Source organism: Schistocerca serialis, chromosome 1 (assembly GCF_023864345.2).
Source record: "Schistocerca serialis cubense isolate TAMUIC-IGC-003099 chromosome 1, iqSchSeri2.2, whole genome shotgun sequence".
Taxonomy (NCBI): domain Eukaryota; kingdom Metazoa; phylum Arthropoda; class Insecta; order Orthoptera; family Acrididae; genus Schistocerca; species Schistocerca serialis.
This window is the reverse complement of record NC_064638.1, coordinates 784,622,638-784,646,237: the sequence shown is the minus strand read 5'-3', so window position 1 is coordinate 784,646,237 and position 23,600 is coordinate 784,622,638. Positions and strand designations below refer to the sequence as shown.

Sequence of the window (23,600 nt, the reverse complement as noted above, 5' to 3'; positions counted from 1 at the left end):
AAAAGAAATCTGTATAGAGGAGGCACTTATTTTTAAAAATTCAAGGACTGCCTTATCTACTGAATGACAAATAGTTACCCCTGCATTCATGAAACTCTGATGACCTTTAAGATATGGGGTCATCTGCAAATGCTTTTCTGTTTACAGTAGAGTTCTGACAGGAATACTTACTAAATATTTCCACATGACAGATATAAGAAGTCAACTCAAAGAACAGTGTGTTTTTCATTACACCTCACTTGTGGAGACCTCTTATATGTTTGTTCACTCAAGAAACTGATTCAGTTCTGTTCAGAAGGAGCAGCGATGTACATAATTTACTTGGGTATAGTTATTGCATTAGCAGTTTTAATATATTTTGATACCTTCAAACCACACAGATTTCCACCAGGTATACTGTTTCACTTGTCTTCACATTGTTTTGTAGATGATATGTGATGTGCTTCTTTTCGGGAGATACAAATGTTCATTTTAGCATAGATATATCCAGAAATAACTTTCATGAGCTGTTATATGAGTAGGTTTGTATTTTATAGAAAACTAATAGAACAGAATAGAATAGAATTTTTTATTTGCCTTTCAGTATTTTTCATACAACTGGCTTCATCAAAGTTTACAATGGAGTACAGTTAAGCACAATAACCACTTACATACACAGAATTGTTTAGCTTATTTAAGAACTATTTCTTTATCACTTATAAAAAGCTTATATTATAATGAGTATTTCCTAAGAATTCTTCAATTATATAGAATTCACTGCATTTTAACCAATTTTGAAATACACTCTTGAATTTATTAAATGGAGCTGTACGAGCTGAGTATGGTAACTTATTAAAAATTTTTATGCCCAAATGTTTATAGTTATTATGGACAACAGCTAGCCTCAAGAAAGGAAAATCCAACAAGCGACTATTTCTGGTATTGTGTGTATGTACATCACACCTCGTGCTGAATTTGTCCATATTTTCTATAGCATACATTAAACAGTTATATATGTACATGCTAGGTACTGTCATTACACTGAGATATTTAAAGTGGTTTCTGTAGGAATCTCTGGGTTCTAATCCTAGTATACATCTGATGGCCTTCTTTTGCCATCTGAAAATACATTTAGCCCCTGATGAATTACCCCAGAGCAAAATTCCATACTCCAGATGGGAATGGAAGAAAGCAAAATATGAGTGGAGTAGCAGCTGTTTGCTCACACTGTTTCTCAGTTTGTACAGTAAAAAAAGGACATGGGCTAGTTTGCTGCACAGGTGATTGGTGTATTCTTCCCAGGAGAGTTTTTGGTCTATGTGCAATCCAAGTAGTTTCACTGCTTAATTTTTACTTTTTGTAGCTTTTAGATTAGAAATTATTTCTCTGTTTTTGTGTTGTTTGTGCATAGTTGATTGGCCTGACACCAGTGACTAGTCATTTGCATTATTTCTCTGTTGTTGACCAGCACAGTAAATTGTCACCTGAGGTTATTAGTGTTATATCATCAGTGTATAGTGTATTCTTACATGGTATATAATTCTAGAAATCGTTAATATAGACAATGAATGAGAAAGGCCCAAAAACCGAGCCTTGGGGTATTCCTCTTTTTATAGGGAGTATTGCTGATCTCTGTTTATTTGCATATACTAGCTGTAACCTATTGCTTAAATAAGATTTGAGTAAGGTGAATGGTATATCTTCAATACCATAGTATTCTAACGTTTTAATGATTATTTCATGAGACACTGAATCAAATGCTTTGCTTAAATCAATAAGTGTTCCAGATATATGCAGCCTCTTTTCATATGCTTCATATACATTGTTCACCAAAGCTTCAATTGCTTTTACAGTTGATAGGTGAGATCTGAATCCAAATCGCTGTTAATTTAATAGTTTGTTGCTTTCAAAATAGCTGTATAGCTGCATACGCATGCAATTTTCTATTATTTTGGATACGACTGGTACTATTGATATGGGTCCGTAGTTGTTTGGGAGGTTTTTATCACCTTTTTTGTACATAGGTAGTGTAACTGTGACCTTAAGACATTCTGGAAAAATTCCTTCATCTAGTACTCTGTTTGACAGTGAGAGAAGAAGCATTTTGATTTTCTTTGCTATATGCTTTATGATGAAATTACTGAGTCCATAATAGTCTTCTGCTTTGGAATCACTTAGTTTGTTTATTGATTTGCAAATGTCATTTAGGGTGGTAGGGGTCCAACTAAACTTCTAACTAGTCTGTTTTGTATGGATGAGTAGTGCTTCTGAATGTATGGTAGAATTATTGAGTGGAGTGGTACTGGCACTATTTACAAAATAATCATTGAGTGTATCACAGTCTATAGGGATATTGTTTTCTTTATTGATGTTATTAATTTCCTTATTTTATGATGTTCCAGGCTGCTTTACATTTATCTTTGGAATTCAAAATGTATTCTTCATTTGCATTGTACTTAGCCCCTTTTATTTCTGATTTGTAAAGTTTTCTAATATTTATGTAATTTGCCTTATCTTGATCACTTTTATTAGACTTATCCTTCAGAAATAGAAGTAGTATCCTAAGTTTGTTAAGTTTTGAAGTGTACCACTTGTTAGTAGGACATCGCTTATGTTTATTATTAGGATGTTGTCTTTTGGTTACAGTGGGGCACGTCTTTTCTAGGAAAAGTGAGGAAAATAGTAAATCATTTATCAATTGCCTTATTATTATTAATTTTATGAGACCAATCAATTTCCTGTAACTCATTAATCATGTTGTTTACATTGGATTCTCCTAGAAGTCTATATGTCACTTGTCTTTCTTTAGTGTTGAGTTTTGAATTTTCTATTTGAAGCCATATTCCTGCATGATCTGATATTCCTAATTCTATTACATCACATTCAAGAGTATCTTTATACACATTACTAATTATGTTGTCAAGACATGCATTCTGTCTGGTGGGCTTTTCATTAAGACAATAATAGTTCAATGACTTCAAAGAATTGACCATATAGATAATATTTTTCTTCTTTGCCCTTAAATCTATGTTAATATCACCTACAATTATAATTTTATGTTGTTTATATTCGGACAACTGCAAAAGTAGTGTGTTAATTTTTTCTATAAATATATTAAATATCCCCCCCCCCCCCTCCCCCCATGAATCATGGACCTTGCCGTTGGTGGGGAGGCTTGCGTGCTTCAGCGATACAGATGGCCGTACCGTAGGTGCAACCACAACGGAGGGGTATCTGTTGAGAGGCCAGACAAATGTGTGGTTCCTGAAGAGGAGCAGCAGCCTTTTCAGTAGTTGCAGGGGCATCAGTCTGGATGATTGACTGATCTGGCCTTGTAACACTAACCAAAATGGCCTTGCTGTGCTGGTACTGCGAACGGCTGAAAGCAAGGGGAAACTACGGCCATAATTTTTCCCGAGGGCATGCAGCTTTACTGTATGGTTAAATGATGATGGCGTCCTCTTGGGTAAAATATTCCGGAGGTAAAATAGTCCCCCATATGGATCTCCAGGCAGGGACTACTCAGGAGGACGTCGTTATCAGGAGAAAGAAAACTGATGTTCTACGGATCGGAGCGTGGAATGTCAGATCCCTTAATCAGGCAGGTAGGTTAGAAAATTTAAAAAGGGAAATGGATAGGTTGTAGTTAGATATAGTGGGAATTAGTGAAGTTTGGTGGCAGGAGGAACAAGACTTCTGGTCAGGTGAATACAGGGTTATAAATACAAAATCAAATAGGGGTAATGCAGGAGTAGGTTTAACAATGAATAAAAAAATAGGGGTGCGGGTAAGCTACTACAAACAGCATAGTGAATGCATTATTGTGGCCAAGATAGACACAAAGCCCACGCCTACTACAGTAGTACAAGTTTATATGCCAACTAGCTCTGCAGATGATGAAGAAATTGATGAAATGTATGATGAGATAAAAGAAATTATTCAGGTAGTGAAGGGAGACGAAAATTTAATAGTCATGGGTGACTGGAATTCGAGAGTAGGAAAAGGGAGAGAAGGAAACATAGTGGGTGAATATGGATTGGGGGAGAGAAATGAAAGAGGAAGCCGCCTGGTAGAATTTTGCACAGAGCATAACTTAATCATAGCTAACACTTGGTTCAAGAATCATAAAAGAAGGTTGTATACATGGAAGAATCCTGGAGATACTAGAAGGTATCAGATAGATTATATAATGGTAAGACAGAGATTTAGGAACCAGGTTTTAAATTGTAAGACATTTCCAGGGGCAGATGTGGACTCTGACCACAATCTATTGGTTATGAACTGTAGATTAAAATTGAAGAAACTGCAAAAAGGTGTGAATTTAAGGAGATGGGACCTGGATATACTGAAAGAACCAGGGGTTGTACAGAGTTACGGGGAGAGCATAAGGGAACAATTGACAGGAATGGGGGAAAGAAATACAGTAGAAAAAGAATGGGTAGCTTTGAGGGATGAAGTAGTGAAGGCAGCAGAGGATCAAGTTGGTAAAAAGACGAGGGCTAGTAGAAATCCTTGGGTAACAGAAGAAATATTGAATTTAATTGATGAAAGGAGAAAATATAAAAATGCAGTAAATGAAGCAGGCAAAAAGGAATACAAACGTCTCAAAAAAGAGATCGACAGGAAGTGCAAAATGGCTAAGCAGGGATGGCTAGAGGACAAATGTAAGGATGTAGAGGCTTATGTCACTAGGGGTAAGATAGATACTGCCTACAGGAAAATTAAAGAGACCTTTGGAGAATAGAGAGCCACTTGTATGAATATCAAGAGCTCAGATGGAAACCCAGTTCTAAGCAAAGAAGGGAAAGCAGAAAGGTGGAAGCAGTATATAGAGGGTCTATATAAGGACAATGTACTTGAGGACAATATTATGGAAATGGAAGAGGATATAGATGAAGATGAAATGGGAGATACGATACTGCGTGAAGAGTTTGACAGAGCACTGAAAGACCTAAGTCAAAACAAGGCCCCAGGAGTAGATAACATTCCACTGGAACTACTGACGGCCTTGGGAGAGCCAGTCCTGACAAAACTCTACCATCTGGTGAGCAAGATGTATGAGACAGGCGAAATTCCCTCAGACTTCAAGAAGAATATAATAATTCCAATCCCAAAGAAAGCAGGTGTTGACAGATGTGAAAATTATCGAACTATCAGTTTAATAAGTCACAGCTGCAAAATACTAATGTGAATTCTTTACAGGTGAATGAAAAAACTGGTAGAAGCCGACCTCGGCAAAGATCAGTTTGGATTCTGTAGAAATGTTGGAACACGTGAGGCAATACTGACCCTACGACTTATCTTAGAAGAAAGATTAAGGAAAGGCAAACCTACATTTCTAGCATTTGTAGACTTAGAGAAAGCTTTTGACAATGTTGACTGGAATGCTCTCTTTCAAATTCTAAAGGTGGCAGGGGTAAAATACAGGGAGTGAAAGGCTATTTACAATTTGTACAGAAAACAGATGGCAGTTATAAGAGTTGAGGGGCATGAAAGGGAAGCAGCGGTTGAGGAGGGAGTGAGACAGGGTTGTAGCCTCTCCCCGATGTTATTCCATCTGTATATTGAGCAAGCAGTAAAGGAAACAAAAGAAAAATTCGGAGTAGGTATTAAAGTCCATGGAGAAGAAATAAAAACATTGAGGTTCACCAATGACATTGTAATTCTGTCAGAGACAGCGAAGGACTTGGAAGAGCAGTTGAACGGAATGGACAGTGTCTTGAAAGGAGGATATAAGATGAACATAAACAAAAGCAAAACAAGGATAATGGAATGTAGTCGAATTAAGTCGGGTGATGCTGAGGAAATTAGATTAGGAAATGAGACACTTAAAGTAGTAAAGGAGTTTTGCTATTTGGAGAGCAAAATAACTGATGATGGTCAAAGTAGAGAGGATATAAAATGTAGACTGGCAACGGCAAGGAATGCATTTCTGAAGAAGAGAAATTTGTTAACATCGAGTATAGATTTAAGTGTCAGGAAGTCGTTTCTGAAAGTATTTGTATGGAGTGGAGCCATGTATGGAAGTGAAACGTGGACTATAAATAGTTTAGGCAAGAAGAGAAAAGAAGCTTTTGAAATGTGGTGCTACAGAAGAATGCTGAAGATTAGATGGGTAGATAACATAACTAATGAGGAGGTATTGAATAGAATTGGTGAGAAGAGTACTTTGTGGTACAACTTGACAAGAAGAAGCGACTGGTTGGTAGGACATGTTCTGAGGCATCAAGGCATCACAAATTTAGCATTGGAGGGCAGCATGGAGGGTAAAAATCATAGAGGGAGACCAAGACATGAATACACTAAGCAGATTCAGAAGGATGTAGGTTGCAGTAAGTACTGGAAGATGAAGAAGCTTGCACAGGATAGAGTAGCATGGACAGCTGCATCAAACCAGTCTCAGGACTGAAGATGACAACAACAACAACAACAACAACAACATATTAAATATGTGTATATAATCGAGGGAAACATTCCACGTGGGAAAAATATTTCTAAAAACAAAGATGATGTAACTTACCAAACAAAAGCATTGGTATGTTGATAGAGACACTAACAAACACAAACACACACACGAAATTCAAGCTTTTGCAACCCACGGTTGCTTCATCAGGAAAGAGGGATAGAGAGGGATAGACAAAAGGATGTGGGTTTTAAGGGAGAGGGCAAGGAGTCATTCCAATCCCGGGAGTGTAAAGACTTACCTTACATCTGTCTGCTTGTGACTGTATATGTGTGGCTGGATATGTGTGTGTGTGCGAGTGTATACCTGTCCCCTTTTCCCCCTAAGGTAAGTCTTTCCGCTCCCGGGATTGGAATGACTCCTTACCCTCTCCCTTAAAACCCACATTCTTTCGTCTTTCCCTCTCCTTCCCTCTTTCCTGATGAAGCAACCGCGGGTTGCAAAAGCTTGAATTTTGTGTGTGTGTTTGTGTTTGTTAGTGTCTCTATCAAAATACCAATGCTTTCATTTGGTAAGTTACATCATCTTTGTTTTTAGATTTCTTAAATATGTGTGACATAATTGATGCCCTGCCTCAGGAAACTGTGATCTCAGTTGTTATAGTGAACAAAAACAACTGTTTGGAACACTATTTCTTTTAATATGATAATAATGACCAGTTTTGACCTGACTAGTGGATCATCTTTAGATCTGGTATGCAAAGTGTAGTTTGTCAGTAGTGATAAGAGTCATTCTTACAAACTGCACCTTGCAGCACCAGATCTAAAGATGGTCAGCTGATCCAGTTGAATCTTTAATAAAAGAAATAGTGATCTAGATGGTGTTTCTCATTCATTATAAATACTTGTGAGTCACACCATTACATTTTACAATCACATCTCTCAATTATAATGATCTCATTATTTGGAATTCTCTCCATATATCTACAATTAAATATGGGAGTTGTTAAATAGAACATTAGCAGCATTAATATTTATTAGTTGACATGTTATTTATAACAAGTGGTTAGTTAAGTAACTGTTGGAAAACTTTGTATTGTTAGCCATATCAATATTGGAAGATGATCCTTGAAAAATTTCAATTTCAATATCAGATCACCAATAATGGTTTCAGTTTCTTAGAAAGTAATTATACAGTTTGTTTAAAAATGAAGAAAAAAGAGAATAGTAAAATGCTAGGAAACAAAATGTACTACATAGTAACTGAACAAAGTACAGCTTAACAGGCCAAGAGAAATTTTTGCAAAGTAAATACATCTCTGCTCTGATTGTTTCAACTGAAGGCTACAGTTAACTATGTCAGAATATAAAGATGGGCACTTTTAAATTGCAAGTATAAGATTAAAATATTAACAAAATAAAGTTCTTTTGTTGAAGTGAGGCATAAGTACATAATAAAAAATTTTTACTCAGGTTTTACTTCCTGTGTGTAAGAAATGCAAACCAGGTGACAGTACTTTTTTTATATACTGATAGTCCCAGAACTTCTAAAACTACTTTTTATCAAAACAGCACATCCAAGGTATTTTCATTTTCAAAATGACTTTAAAAAATTGAGGGACAAATTCCATGCTGAATATCACACTGTAAGGAATCTGGCATGATTCTTGAAGTTTTCCCAGTGTAAAGAATATTCAGTGATGTTTCTGGATAGCAGGTAGATGATGTTGACATCTTGCCACAATATTTCAGCTGACAGCCATTCAGCCATTTTCAGGCAAAAGTTTTAGACTCGAGATTAAAGTGAATGTAGCTAACTTTAACCAAAAATTGTTGCAGAGACACAACCACATTGACAGCTGCTACAACATGACACCCTACTCCCCCTCTGTCAAGTTTACTGTCCTTTTTCAAATATGGCTCCATTTATCGTGTGCAGGCACATGGGTAAAGGTAAATGTAAATGTCATGTGACTAGGGCCTCCTGTTGGGTAAACTGTTTACCAGATGCAAGTGTTTCGATTTGACACCACTTCGGCAACTTGTGCGCTGATGGGGTTAAAATGATGATGATAAGGACAACACAACACCCAGTCCCTGAGAGGAGAAAATCTCTGACCCAGCCGGGAATTGGAACCTGGGCCCTTAAGATTGACATTCTGTTGCGCTGCTCACTCAGCTATGGCGGCAGACATGGGTTAAGGTGATATTACAGGTACAATCTCTGTCAAAATGCGAGCTTGTGGAGCTAAAATTCAGATGGCAAATTAATAAAATTAATTTTCATTAGATGTGGTATTAGGCATAAAATATTTTTCTTCCACAGATATTAAAGAAATCACCAAGTCTCATGGCTTACCCAATCAAAAGCTGATATCACAATTAATAAGATCTTCTGCCAAACGTATTTCAATAGATTCCTTAATAATTGATTTGCAGAAGGATCTCATAGGGGTACAGATTTCCATGGCAGAATAATGTCTTGCTCTGTCCTGTGGAGATACAGTGATCAGCAGTAGCTGACTTGCTTGGCCATGGAAGGCAAGTGTGGCAATTGCGATCAGTGCAACTTTCATGTACATGTGTGTGCGGTCTGACAGCTGTAGGATCTACATCTAATCTACATCTATACTCTACAAACCACTGTGGAGTGCATGGCAGAGGGTACATCCCATTGTACCAGTTATTAGGGTTTCTTCCTATTCCACTCATGTGTAGGGCACAGCAAGAATGATTGTTTGAATGCTTCTTTGTGTGCAGTAATTATTCTACTCTTATTCTCACAATCCCTATCTGAGCAATACATATGGGATTATAGTATGTTTCTAGAGACACCATTTAAAACCGGTTCTTGAAACTTAGTTAATACACTTTCTCAGAATAGTTTATGTCTATCTTCAAGAGTCCTCCAGTTCAGTTCCTTCAGTATCTCTGTGACATTCTCCCATGGATTTAACAAACCTGTGACCATTTGTGCTGTTCTTCTCTGTGTACATTCAGTATCCCCTGTTAGTCCTATCTGGTATGTGTCCTATATACTTGAGCAATATTCTAGATGGAATCACATGAGTGATTTGTAGGCAATCTCCTTTGTAGACTGACTACAGTTCCACAGTTTTCTTCCAATAAATTGAAATCTACCACCTGCTTTACCCTTGACTGATCATATGTGATCATTCCATTTCATATCCCTACAGAGTGTTACACCCAGTTTTTTGTATGAGTTGGTTGATTCCAGCAGTGACTCATTGATATTATAGTCATAGGATACTATGTTTTTTTCATTTTGTGAAGAGCAAAATTTTTCTTTTCTGAACATTTAAAGCAAGTTACCAATATTTGCACCACTTTGAAATCTTATCGAGATCTGACAATGTTTATGCAGCTTCTTTCAAATACTACATCATTATAGACAACTGTATCATCTGCAGTAAGTCTGATGTTACTATTAATATTGTCTGCAATGTCATTAATATACAACCTGAACAGCAAGGGTCCCAACACACTACCCTGGAGTACACTCAAAGTTACTTCTACATCTGCCAATGACTCTCCATCCAAAATAATGTGCTGTGTCCTCCCTACCAAGAAGTGCTCACTTGATACTCATACGAGTGAACTTTTGACAATTGGCATAGATGTGGTACTGACTCAAATTGCAAGGTATTCTGTACATCCAGCCTTCCACAATCTCAGATCATCTTTTACTGCACCAAGAAGAGCACAAGTCTTTGTAAGGGCTGCAAGATTACTGTAATATAATCTTTTTTTAAGGATTCTAATTAATTTTGGTGAAATATTGCTGACATATAAGAGGAATGACTGCTTGTCCTCTTGATATCATTATTGGTCAAGTTTCTTCCTCCTTAAAGCTGTGCTGATGTGATGTAGAGAATATCCATTATATTTTAATGCAGATTTCCAATTCCTTTGCAATGAAATTTTCTTTGCTGCTGGAAGAGCCACCATGTCAGCATCTTCCCACTCCTTGTGTAGTTCAATCCTTTCCATGGAGCAAATATTGCTCTTGTAAGGCAGAGCTCTCATAAGTGCATGTCATGTTTTATGCCTTAGTTCTTCTTCTGCATCACTTGGAAGAGGTCTAATAGCTTCTTCAACAACACTAATCAGCTAAAGACAAGGTTTTAGGTGTTGGTGCAAGGTTCATGGCTTTCCCAAGCACTGACAGTGTCAGATTGTCCAAAATCTTACCTGTAAAATTGACCATTGAGCTTGAAAAAGCAGTACTTGCTGTGACATTGCTGACAGGTGGGTGAACTTTGTTGATTGTCTGGAAGCAGACTCACTATGGTCACAATCTGACCTGGCCCAGGTTACACTGCTGGCCCTCACCCATGAAAGGGATGAGAGATTTGATGCAATCACCACCTGCAGATAAAACAGCTGTTTTGGAATGACGTTCAGTTCATGGCAAATATAATGAATGCTCTCCTTCATGAGTGCTAGGCTTACCGTACATGTGATAAACTTCACAGTGGTTTTGATAAAATGTGTCACTATGGAAAACTTTACAATGAGGCCACTGTCAAGGCGCTTCAGTAAAAACACATCAAAATTAATGGTGTAGGTTAGCAGTCACTAGTCTAAAACACTCACCTGAAGATGGCTGATTGGTTGACAGCCAAAATATTGACCTCATAAAGCTGCATTCTGAAATGTCATACAATACTTTTTATGCTGGAAAAACGTTTTCCTCTTTGCAGAGAAGATAGCATCACATATCAAGAGGTTGGACAAGTTATGCAATAAATGAGCATGACTGTTAAAAGTTCTTTGGGTATTTTATTGAAGTGGTGGAACAATGGCCTCAGTTAAAAGTTTGCCAGAATGACACATTTTGTCAAGACCACTGCTGTGAAGTTTATCACAAATTAGGTAAGCCTAGTGCCCATGAAGGATGTAAGAATCTTTTAAATGTTACTACTTAACTTGCATTGGCCTGTGGTTCATCGATGTTGTGGATGCTGCGAATAATGAGAATATCACAAAAATTTCAAGCTTGACAAATTATTTATTGACATCAGCTGATTGACAGACTTGACATAAGTGCTAAACAACTGACAAAACTGGGTTAAGCCGAACTGAGCTGCACTGACTCAAAAAGTAAACAAAACTTGACTGACTGCCTACGCAGCCTTTCTACGTCTCTTTAAATACAATTTTAACAATCACTACTGTTGTTAATGTATTACAAAATATAACTTGCAGTTAAGAATAATTTCATATAAATTAACTGCTGATACATTTGTACAGGTTATAAAATATAATGTCAAAAAACATAATATTTTTATCATCATCTCGGTTTAATGTGTGAAGGTTAATTCACAATCTGATTTCAACAATTTTTTTTTATTTAACTTTAATTTTGTGATTAGTGATTGTATGGACTTTATTGCTAATGTTTATTTGAAGTATACACATCTTGCTTCACCAGATTACATAAATTAAATACATACATGTTTTCTCAAATACCAGAATTTTGTAAATTTGGGTGATGTAACTAACAAGAGGTAAATATCTGCATGATTTACAAGCATCACTAATTAAATGAATTACGTAAAAAGGGATAATGAATGAAATTACATCACTGGATAATGATTGTTGTTTTCATTTGAATCATAAGGTTTTTGTGTTAATGAATTGACAAATTGCAATTATGGTAGTTAGAGTTGTTAGTTATTTATGCTAACATTTCCACAGCATCTTAATATTTGTTGCTAAGCATTTATTACTTCAGTTTCATGATCTGATATTTAATTTGGCATATGTACATATTTTTGTTAATGACAACAATCTATTAACAATCACTAGAAAGTATGTCACTCCAGAATATTCTATACGTATTTACAAAGAAGAATAAGTTTTTTTGGGCAAACTGAATGATACCTATAAAAATACACATAAAAGGCCCTAGGAAGCACTGAATCATATGATAAATACACATATGCATATAAAACAGGTAGTATTGGACAGTTAATAATGATCTTGGGGGAGGCTATTGCATAATAAGGAGAACGCTTGTTTTGCACGGCATGAACTGGATGCCATTTCAAAACAGCTGTTTTGTCTTTACATGGAGGTTGCATCCAATCTCCCATCCCTCTTATGGGAATGGGACAATGGTGTGATCTGGGCCAAGTCAGACTGTGTCCATAATGAGTCTGCTTCAAGTCAATCAATAAAATTCACCCACCTGTCAGCAATGTCACCAGCGCCTTTTGATGCTCTGTGGTCTATTTTATAGACAAATTTTTGAATAATGTGTTGCTGACAGTGCCTGGGAAAGGCTTGAACATCACATCTATATCTAGAACCTTATCTTTAACTAGTTTTATTTAGTGCTGTTAGATCCCTTCTCTGTGACACAGCAGGGGGAATATGGCGAAACATGTCTCACACTTCAGAGATCTCTGCCTCAGAAGAGTAAAATTTCCTCCATGGGAAGGGCCACACAGCACAGGTAATGATAAGATCCTCATACTGTGGACCATTGAGTGGATAAGGGAATTGCCACTGTGAAGTTGCTGCATGAGATGTATGGCCAGAAGATTTATAGCTTGTTGAGTGAATCAATGTGCTGGGAAACTGATAGAGACCCAGCAGGGAGAGTAAAAGACAAATGTCAGCATTGTTGAATTCTTCTTCTCTTCTACAAGTAGTTCCAAAAAGATTAAGCCATAATAGCTTGGTTCCATCAAGTTTATGTGATCTCCCAAAACTTCACAAAGAAGGTCCACAATTGCATCCTATTTTGAACCATATCATCAGTCTGACATATGACTTAGCTAGACATCTTGCTTCTTTTCTGAGACCTTTGTGGGAAAATGCTTGCACTATATTCACAACTTTGGTGACTGTCAAAAGACTGAAATCACTATGACACGATGAATCAGACCTTTTACTAAGTTTTGATGTCACCTCATTCTTCACTCATGGATTCATTGTCAGTCATCAGCAGTAAGTTCAAAGTCGATATAACAATGCCATTTCATTATGCCCTTTCCTCAATCTATTTTTTATCCAACAATGAATGTCTTCAGAAAATTGACAGTGTTGTCATGGATACTCCTCTTACTTTTCTGGTAGCCAACTTTTATTTTTGAAAACTTTGAGGAGAGGGCACTTGATTTGGCAGAGCTTAAACCAAAAGTATTCTGGCAATTTGTTGATGATACTTTTGTAGTGTGTTTTCATGGTGAAGAAGAAGTGTCATGATTTTTGTAGCATCTGAATTCAATTCAAGAGAATATCCAATTTACAATGGAAATGGAGAAGGATGGCTGTTTGCCATTTCTGGATGGCTTGGTCAATCAGAAAGTGGATGGGTCACTGGGGCATCCCATTTTCCATAAGCTCACATGTACAAGTCTGTATTTGCAGGCATTACCAACTAAGGGCATCCTTGATGCACTGGGTACATGTGGCTGATAGAGACATCCTTGCAAAGGAGCTGGAACATCTACAAAGTGTGTTCAAAGATGTAGGAAATTCTCCATATCAGATTAGCATAGCTTTAAGGAGAAAGAGGCATGACCACTCACGAGATCAAGAGGAAAAGGAGCTGTTTAAGTCTAGGGCATTCCTCCCATATTTTGGCAATATTTTATCAAAATTATTTAGAATCCTAAGAAAACATTATTTTAAAGTAATTGTCTGGCCATATATGAAGACTAGCATTCTTCTCGGCTAAGATTACAGAAGGTTGAAATCTACAGAATACCTTGCTAGTGTGGCAAAGGCTACAATGATAAGACCAAACCCACAGTATTTGAAAAGTGCGTTGAACGTGATCACCACACTCACTTTTCACAATCCAGTACATCAGCCACTGCTGGGCATTGTATCTCCACAGGTCATTCTATGGATTATTCGCTGTTGAAATCTTGGCCCCTACAAGATCTTCATGGGATTCAAGTCTTAAGAAATCTCTATAGATACATTTGGCAGAAGATCTTATAAATCATGATGGTGGCTTTCAGCTGAATAAGGCCTGGAACCCAACATTTTCTTTAGTACAGGGCCTCCCAACCTTTTCAGCTGGCAGACCCCTTCTTCAGTCGAAAATCCGTGGCAGACCCCTAGTCAGTCAAGAGCACAGTTACTTTAAATTTCAGAGCGAAACCATGGGAACTGAAAACTTCTAAATGCAAGTGCCATGTTCCCAATGACACCCCCCCCCCCCCCCTTGGTCCAAAGTATCAATAGTCTTTGGCTTAGAGATGAATGAAAACAACTTGAAATTAACGATCCAGTTTGAATTCCCACTGTATCCAGAAACTTACTAGTGGATTTACTCCCTTTGTTCAACACATTATAGCCTGATTAAAATTACTTGGTAATTGACATTTCACACGTTGGAGCTGCCTTCCTCCAAGAGCAAATGTCACATCCAAACTGTTCACTGTTGACAAGCTGCCACTTGTGGTCTGTTCACTTGCACTTTTTGGCTACTGTTGTGTAAGAAGCAAGCATATTTCGTGGGCTGTGAAGAAAAGAGGCAGACCCATGATTCACGATACACACACATCACAAAAGAAAAGGGGCCAAGGAATTGCCTTTAAAGGACTATTGTGACATCTGTTGTGCAATGTGTGGGAATACATTCACCCAGTTTACATGCGTTTCCAAGACCGGATTTCATAAGCTGATGTCCTACTTCTGCTTTTGGTTGGTCAGGTAAACACTTCAAAATCGATTCTGGAAATCTACTTTTATAAAGCCATTTTCCAGTTCCACAATTGATTTTCATGCCAGTGTAAACAGCTTGGAAAGTCTAGTTATTTTTACGTCTTTGCATATCTACTGAACGGCAGCTGTCGGTCCATAGCTGGCAGCTAGCAGGCGGCGTTGCAACAGTATACTGTCAGTTGGTAGCTGGTAACTGGCAGGCAGCGTGGCAACAGTTTGGCCACAGCTGACAACTTCAACTACTACTTGGACACTATATCGTGGCAGTCAGCCTCGACTGTAAACAAATTAGGAAAACAAACAAACAGACTCTCTTATTTCTAAAAAGAAGACAAAGCATTTCACAGAATGTAAGACTTTTTTCTCAAAGGAAACAATTCTGGCAGAGGTGGTTTACCTTTTACAAGGTGGCATGTGAAAAGTCCTCATTTGTTTACACTCACAGCCAGTTACCACAATATAGTGTCAGAGTAATAGCAAGTAATTGTAATTGAAGTATAGGCAGGCCATATTTTTAACTGAGAAGATGGTATATATTATAAAGAAAAGAAATTAGCTTTAGAGATAATTTTAATTTTTGCAACAAAAATATCAATGCCAACAGAATTCACTTAATAATTATTTTGTAAATGATAGAAGACAGAAACAAAATTCCTGCAGAGTTATAGTTCAGGTACATTCAATGAGCATCTACGAAGAAAAATGCTTTCTTCTTTACTATAGATGAGTCTGTAGGAATAATAATGGAATCCTAATGTGATGGTTGAGGATGCTTCTGCTGACACAATTTTGAAAAGTTGGGTCCAATTCTTGACAACTGGAGACAGATGTCTGGTTCTGCATCTGCGTCGGTACTTAGTTTTGTGGGCAGCATAGATCGAGAATCCAGATTCACACATGTATGTTGCGGCAAACAGGAGAAGTACACATTTTGCCTTTCCAACAAGGGGGTAGTGTTTCTTGTTATCCATACGGATCCAAAAGTGTGAGTAACTGTCAATGCCAAAAACTTGATTTCAAGGTAGGGTCTGTGGCGATTTCTGTCAACAACTCAAATTCATATGATGATAGAATATTGGGCTTTTTGGGTACAGTGAATGCGTTGACCACCCATTCGTATTTCTGCAGCTCCTCATCTTCAGCTGTTGGGAAATACTGCTCCAACAATCACATCAATCTTCAGAGATGTTCCAGGATTTGATGAAACAAATTCTTCCCAAGCGCCAATGTTTTGTTTTTCAAAAACTCCTTGAGAAGAGGAAAACACTCAATCTCCCCCTCCTCGACACTCTCTGCCCAAAAACTGATTTTCCTCTTGAATGCTCGAACTTTGTCGATAGCAGTGACCTTTGTTTCACTTTGCCCTTGGAGTGAAATATTCATTTCGTTCATTTTGGAGAGAATATCTGACAATTTTATTGTCATTAAACAACTTAGTGTTGTAATAGACAGCATAAAAAAATACAAGGAAAGGTACCAAAACACAATACAATACATACATACAGGTTTTTTAACGGTACCAATTAGTTTTTTAAAAAATATACAGAAAAGAAAAGTATTTACAGTTATACATCTCCTTGGATCAAATTTGTCACAGAATATGATACCGCCTATATTTTCACTAACTGCTATAATCATCATTCATTCTGGGGGCATCTCAAGTTTTCTTCGAATTCCAGAATGTTGTAGGTTGTATTCAGAATCAGCCAATTTTTTTAGTTTCTTCCCTAGTTGCTGTACTCGCATTTCCCTCAGTGTTATAGGCAGTTTGTTGAATAGCTTAATCCCCATGTAGTTATGGCAGTTTTGAGTTTTCTTTAGCCTTACCTGGGGCGTGTCAATGTAATGTTTATTTCTTGTGTTGTGTGAATGTAACTGTGAAGTTACTCTGGTTTTCTTTGATGTCTATCAAACAGTGGTATATGAATATTGCAGAGAGAGTCATTATTTTCAGCTCCCTGAATACTGGTCTGCATGATTCATTGTCAGGTAAGCCCTTTATACCCCTAACTGCCCTTTTCTGACACTTAAAAACTTCCTGAGCCCCTGAAGAGTTCCCCCAAAGTATTATGCCATAGACCAGGTGCGAGTGAAAAAGGCATAGTATGCTCTCACTGACACAAGTCCATTAATAAGATCTGCTAATTTGGTGTTATGCTCCAAAAGGAAAGCTAAGACTTCTTAATTTGTACAACCAAGAGAGTGCAGTCCCACATGAGAGCCACCTCACTTCTGTGTGGAGAAGCAGGGAACGATGAAGACTTCCCATATCTTCACACAGTATTGTGAAAAGTCTTGACTTCAACGGCCTTGACTTTATGTAGTTAATGATTTGAATAGATTCATCAAAAACTTTCTTGAACAAAACATGCATTTGTTTCATAACTAAAGTGTGTCTGTGGAGAGTACAATGACTACTGCTGCAATTCTTGGCGTTTTCTTTTATTTTCGTTACTGCTCCGACTGTAGGACCCATCATAGCGTTTGCATCATCTATGCACACGTCTATGCAATTAGACCATGAAACTTTGTTAGTCTTAAAAAATCATCCAATAGACAGAATATTTCAGCACCTGTTGTGTTGGCAGGTAGTGGTCTGCACAATAAGAGGTCCTCCTCAAAACATCCAGAATATTCATAATGGACAAAAGCCAATAAAATCGCTAATCCTGCAACATCAGTGGATTCATCTATCTGCAGAGAAAATGAATTGTGTTGGATGCAAGAAACAAGAGTGTGTTTCACATCATTTGACATGTCAACAATGCATCTCTTGACAGTATTGTTTGATAATGGCACCGAAGATACAAGCTTTGCTGCCTTTTCGTCTAGCATGCAAGAAACAATATCATTAACACATGGCTTTATGAGATTTTCTGCAATGGTATGTGCTTTGCCTGTTTTTGGCACTCGATAACTAACCAAGAAAGAAGCTTTTAATGAATTTTCATTGTTTTTGTATAAGTTTTCATGCAACACTGAGAAGCAGCTAGTTCAGCACTCTTCCTTTTGAAAAGATCAATGTCTTTAACCTGGTTTTCCAGTTGAATATCTTCAAAATGATGGTGCAATTTAACTGGAACCACTGAACTGTTCAGAAGGACTCGCGCACAAATTACACACTGAGATTTAGCCTCCTTTGTCTTCATAAAGCCCATTTCTAAATAGCTTTTGTTGTACTTACACTTCTTGGTTATTCCACTTCCACAGGATATTGCAACCAATGGAGTACTTGCAGCATTTTCACATAATAAATCCGGCTGTGGAGCTTCTTGTGATTGTTCTTCCTTTGGTCGTCCTCCCTCCTCATTCATTTCAACTGGAAACTTACCTTGTTGTGAAGGCAATGAGAAACTGCACCCTTCTTCAGTGATACTGACTTCAGCCACCGATCCATGTTAGAAGTAATAAACTGGTCAACAATTTATGAAATAGGTAGTGCACTGACAAAACAAGTTTAACATTTAATGATGCCTGGGGCCGCATACATGCCAATGAGCACTGTGATTGGTCGACAAAGCTCGCTCCACACATGCATAAAAGGTTTCAGCACATCTAGCGCCGTGAGTGGGCATACAAACGAAGCCTGTATTGTTGCGAAACAGTCGATCAGAGAGGCAGCATTCTCCGGCACTATACTGTGTATGCGTTCTCACTTCGGAACCACAAAGGCTGCTTGGGAATACTACCTGAAGTAAAAGTACATGTTTTTCATATGGAAAAAAATAGTGATGAATTTGGTTTTCACATTTTTATTCAATAATTTTACTCACTATTTTACATGATTTGGTGAAAGGTGGCCGCGGACCCCCTACAAAGAGCCGGCTAGTATCTTCAGAAAGAAAATATTTTATGCCTAATGACATGCTTAGCAACAATTAACTTTTTTAAGTGGACATCTGAATTTTAGCTCTGCAAGTCCACATTCTGACAGAGAAGCTGCATGTAATATCACAAATGTACCTGTACACCACAGATGGGGCAATATTCAAAGAGGAACCAAAATCATTTGAAAGGGGTCGTGTAGTGGCTACTATGTACGTGCATCTCTGCAGCAATTTTTGGCATAACATTAATTATGTGCACTAGCAATCTCCAGTCTAAAACACTCACCTGAAGATAACAGGAAGGTTGCAGTCTGAAATATCATGGAAAGTTGTCAACCTCATCTGGCTACAAATCCTAAAACATCAAGGAATGCCTAGAATCTGCAGGATACTTGAGAAAATGAGGCCAAATTCTGAGTTTTAAATAGAGAAATGGCACAAAATTAATTTAATTGAACAGAGCTCTGAAAACATTTTAAACTTCGAAAGAATGGAAAATCCGGGATGGACTAATGACAACATTGTGAAAAGGACAGATAGCTTCTTACAATATAGAGGAGACATTGAGTCACAGACAGGCACAACAAAAAGACTGCTATACATTTATGCATTCAGCCATAAGACCTTCCTCTTTAGTATCTTGCATTAATTTGATAATATCATTATTATAATCCTCATGGCATTGACAGATTGAATAGTGATAATGAAAGAGTCAAAATTTTTGTTGCATAATGGATGTGCTTAAATATTTTTTATGTTGTAGTGAAAAAAAAAAAACATTTTAGTATATGTGCTATTTTAGTAAACACAGTTTCTTCTATTTTCCCAAAAGAAGTTTATTTACTCCAAAATCACAAAGAATATTTTCATTTGGAAACCACTGCAAAAGAACAAGAGAACAAAGTACTATTGGGTCATTTGTTCTTCATAATACAAATAACATTTTTCCTAGTCAGTGGATTGGGAGAGGGGCTTGATTTGCATTAATGATGTTTTGAGGAGATATACTGAGACCTACTAAAGAGTCAACTGTGTCCTGCAGTAAGAGATGTGATGGTTGACCAAACCTGGGAAAGACGTCAATCACTGCCAGCTAGCTATAGAGATAGAGATAGACATGTTGAACCTTTTTTGAAATCAAAACGAGTAAATCTGTTACATTTCATACAAATAAGGACACTGCAATCACTGCTGAGTTTGTTTTTAATCATCATTTTGGAGGGAAACACGTTTATGAAGATTATACCCAATTTTATTTATCTGCAAAAGCTGATATGCTATAAAACACCAGACTTTTCTTCAAACTGATGTGGCAGAGAGCAAAGAAGAAATAGTAGAGTTTAATATTCTCACAACTCAGAGGTGGAGCACAAGCATGTACTAGAGTAGTGTGAAGAATGAAATGGTCATTGCCTTTAGAGGGTGTCATCATGACACTCACACTACTTAATTAATTTAGAAGAAACATGGAAAACTTAAATCTGAATGCCTGGAAAAAGGTTTAAGCTCCACTCCTCCCAAATATGAGTCAAAATAGAAAACAGCACAAACAAAATATAAATATTCCATTGCGAAGATTGTAAATCAACTCAACAATGATTATTAATGATGTTTTGTTTGTGTATAAAATATTATAAATCATAAGTCATGAAAGCAGCCTGCCCATATAAATGTTTACAGCAAACATCTTCTGTGACTTTTCTGACTTTCCCAATGGGTCTGATGCAAATACACTTCTCATGTTTGCTGCCAGGTAATACTTTGCAAGTCCCACAATATTTCATTGAAACAACTTTTCAACATCTTCAGGTGTTGTTAGTTGGTAGTTGGTACCATTATTGCTGCAAGAAAGGCTGGTGATAATCAAGTAGCATCATTGAAATTCAGGTCAGGAACAGGAATTACGCATGTTCAGGAAGCGGCTCACAATTGAATGCAAGTGGCACTCACAGTATCCCCTACAAGGAGCTAAAGAGAAGCATTCCATGCATGCACAATGGGCAATGACTGTGCTGTTGGGTGCTCCTGTGGTTGAAAGATAAATTAACTCTCTGCATTGTAATACACCTGGTCATAAATTGAAGGCCCTTTCTTCTCCTCTTTTAATCTAATGGCAGCCAGTGTTGGATTCCAGGCAGTGCTTGCAATTAATTGAAATCCCACATCCCTGTTGATAAGATTGTCCACCATATGGATATATATGGTGTCTTTAAAAACATGGTCCTAGAATATTGATGCTGCAGAAAAAATTCAGTTATCTTGCAAAAATACAATGTCCCATGTACAGTCAATGCTCTGCTGATTTATCAAGATGGCCCAGGCATGTATATGAATGGTGTTCAACACAACATACTTTCACAGTGTGACATGTCTGTCCAGTATAAGATTTCAGTGTAAGATTTCTCACCCTTGCATGGGATCTCATACAGGGTGGTCAGAAATAGTCTGAAAAGTCTGTAAGGGTGTTGCAGTGTAGATTGTGCTGTGAAGGGGATGAAATAGGGGATGAAAGGGTTTTTGGAAAATGTAGTTGTTAAGGAAGTTTTGAAGCTAACTCTGGAAATCAGTATTTGGTTTGTTGATTAGAAACAAAAAGACACATCTTCCAGAATTTTCAGAAATTAAACCCCTAAGGAGGTGAAACAGTGGCTGGAAGTCTTTTATTAAATAAATCATTATTAAAGAACTACTAAAGTATTTTAAAGCTAATTCTATGAAAACTGCTATTTGACTTCTCAGTTATAAATAAAGAAATATGTGTTAGTGGACGAAAGTTTCAATGGAAATATCACCAAAAGAACTCAGAAGGCAGGATTAACGACAACCTTCAACTCCAGCTACCAGAATTGCTTTTTGGTTAGAAGCACATTCAGAAACGACCTAGCTTCTATGGGCTTAATTAGTATGAAACTTTCATAAAGTGTTGCAAACTGTCTACAACGAGTTTTAAGCTATTAGCAATCAACATGACTAATTGACTTCATCAGAATTGCATAGAAAAAGAAACAGACGTTTCATACATTAATTTTTCAGTGGGCCTTATACATGTTTACAAAATTATTCTTGATATAATTACTACACAAACTATCATTAATGATGACAAAATAGATACTATGTTTAAATGGGTAGGCCTACAGGAATATCTGTTTGAGATGAGAAAATTCAGTGCCAGTTGTGAAACTGACATAAATAATTGTAGAACTACTTCTCTGATTTGTCTCTTTCTTTTTTTATCTTGTTACATGAAATTGAGTTAAATCCATTGGGACACTTTAATTATCTAAATACTGGCAGCCATATAAAGGTCACTAATTCTTTTATTAAATTTTAATACCTTGTCTGAGCTTAGTTTGCATACACTATATACACTGTTTGCACAGTGTGTAGATTCATGCATGAGCAATGGACATAACAACATACAAATTTGATTACAGAAAAAAAATATCTGTGCAGTCTGCACGAACAAAGCAGTGGGTGCTAAACAAGTGTTCTCAAAATCAATAAATTTAATAAATGAAGTATAACAAAAACAGCAGCTGAGTAGTGTAAGAGGAGGAGCAGTGCTGTCTTTCAAAGTGGCTGCTTTCCTCCCACTATATACAAATTGGTATCCAAAGCTTAAGGACAAAAGTAATTTTCACATGATGTGTTATTACCAAGTAACATAGCTCAATGAAACTTGAGACATACACTAAGAGAAACCTATAGTATAGTACAGAAGGTAACTGACTGAAATATGTAATGAGATGAACAGAAATGACATTTTTATCCAAAGACAATAATTAAACTGAAGTCAGACAGAAAGCAATATTAAAGAAAAGGTATTGAACTAGTATTTTTGGCAGCAACTGTATCAGATGCTCATTAAATGCCTCCAATTTATTGAAACCATTCTACACCAGAATAGTGTTCCACTTTTCAGAACTTATTGAACAAAAGCTCAGTTCCTCTTGCAAAAAGAATTCTCTATAGAGATAGACATATATCATCTAATAAATAAAGTCCTCGCATTGCTAAATAACAAAAATTATTCTGTGTAAGCTCAACAAGGATATTGAGTTTGTAGATTAGAAAATAATGTTTGGGAAACAAAATTTTACTTTATTAAAATTGGTACTGACATCCTCTTAGATAAAATATTCTGGAGTTAAATCCCCCATTCAGATCACCAGGTGGGGTATACTCAGGATGATGTTGTCATCAGGAGTAATAAAACTGGTGCTCTACGGATCAGAGTGTGTAACGTTAGAGCCCTTAATTGGGCACATAGGTTAAAAAATTTAAAAAGAAAAATGGATAGGTTGAAGTTAGATATTGTGGGAATTAATGAAGTTCAGTCCTCCTCAGGGGACACCGCTTTAATGTAGCATGACCATTCCTATGACTTGTTCCTCTATTCTGTATTGTGTGCTTGAGACATATCTTGGTGCTCTGCCTGTCCCCAAAATCAATTGTTGCAATTTGAGAATGTGTCCTTGTTCTTACGAAAAACAAAGTGCTGGTTTCCACACCTCACTGGGACCGATGACCATCGCAGTCTGGTCCCTTTAATCCCACAAACCAACCAACACCTCACTAAGGTTGTAATTGAAGTAATGTTTGTCCAATTGGTCCCTTACTTGAATCTTGATGACTTCTGCAGTGTTACGTAGCTTTATGCTTAATTACAGACTTACTATTTTA

At 37.0% G+C, this 23,600-nt stretch overlaps 1 protein-coding gene across 1 annotated transcript in view; it reads left to right on the top strand.

Moving 5' to 3' along the window:
• The first annotated feature begins 211 nt into the window (after positions 1–211).
• The window catches only part of LOC126483642 (methyl farnesoate epoxidase-like), a 174,399-nt gene continuing 151,010 nt past the window's right edge, over positions 212–23,600 (top strand). Inside the window, exon 1 of the mRNA XM_050106699.1 lies at positions 212–391. Within this exon, the coding sequence (XP_049962656.1) occupies positions 307–391 (85 nt within the window). The 5' untranslated portion in view covers positions 212–306. The remainder of the gene's footprint in view (positions 392–23,600) is intronic.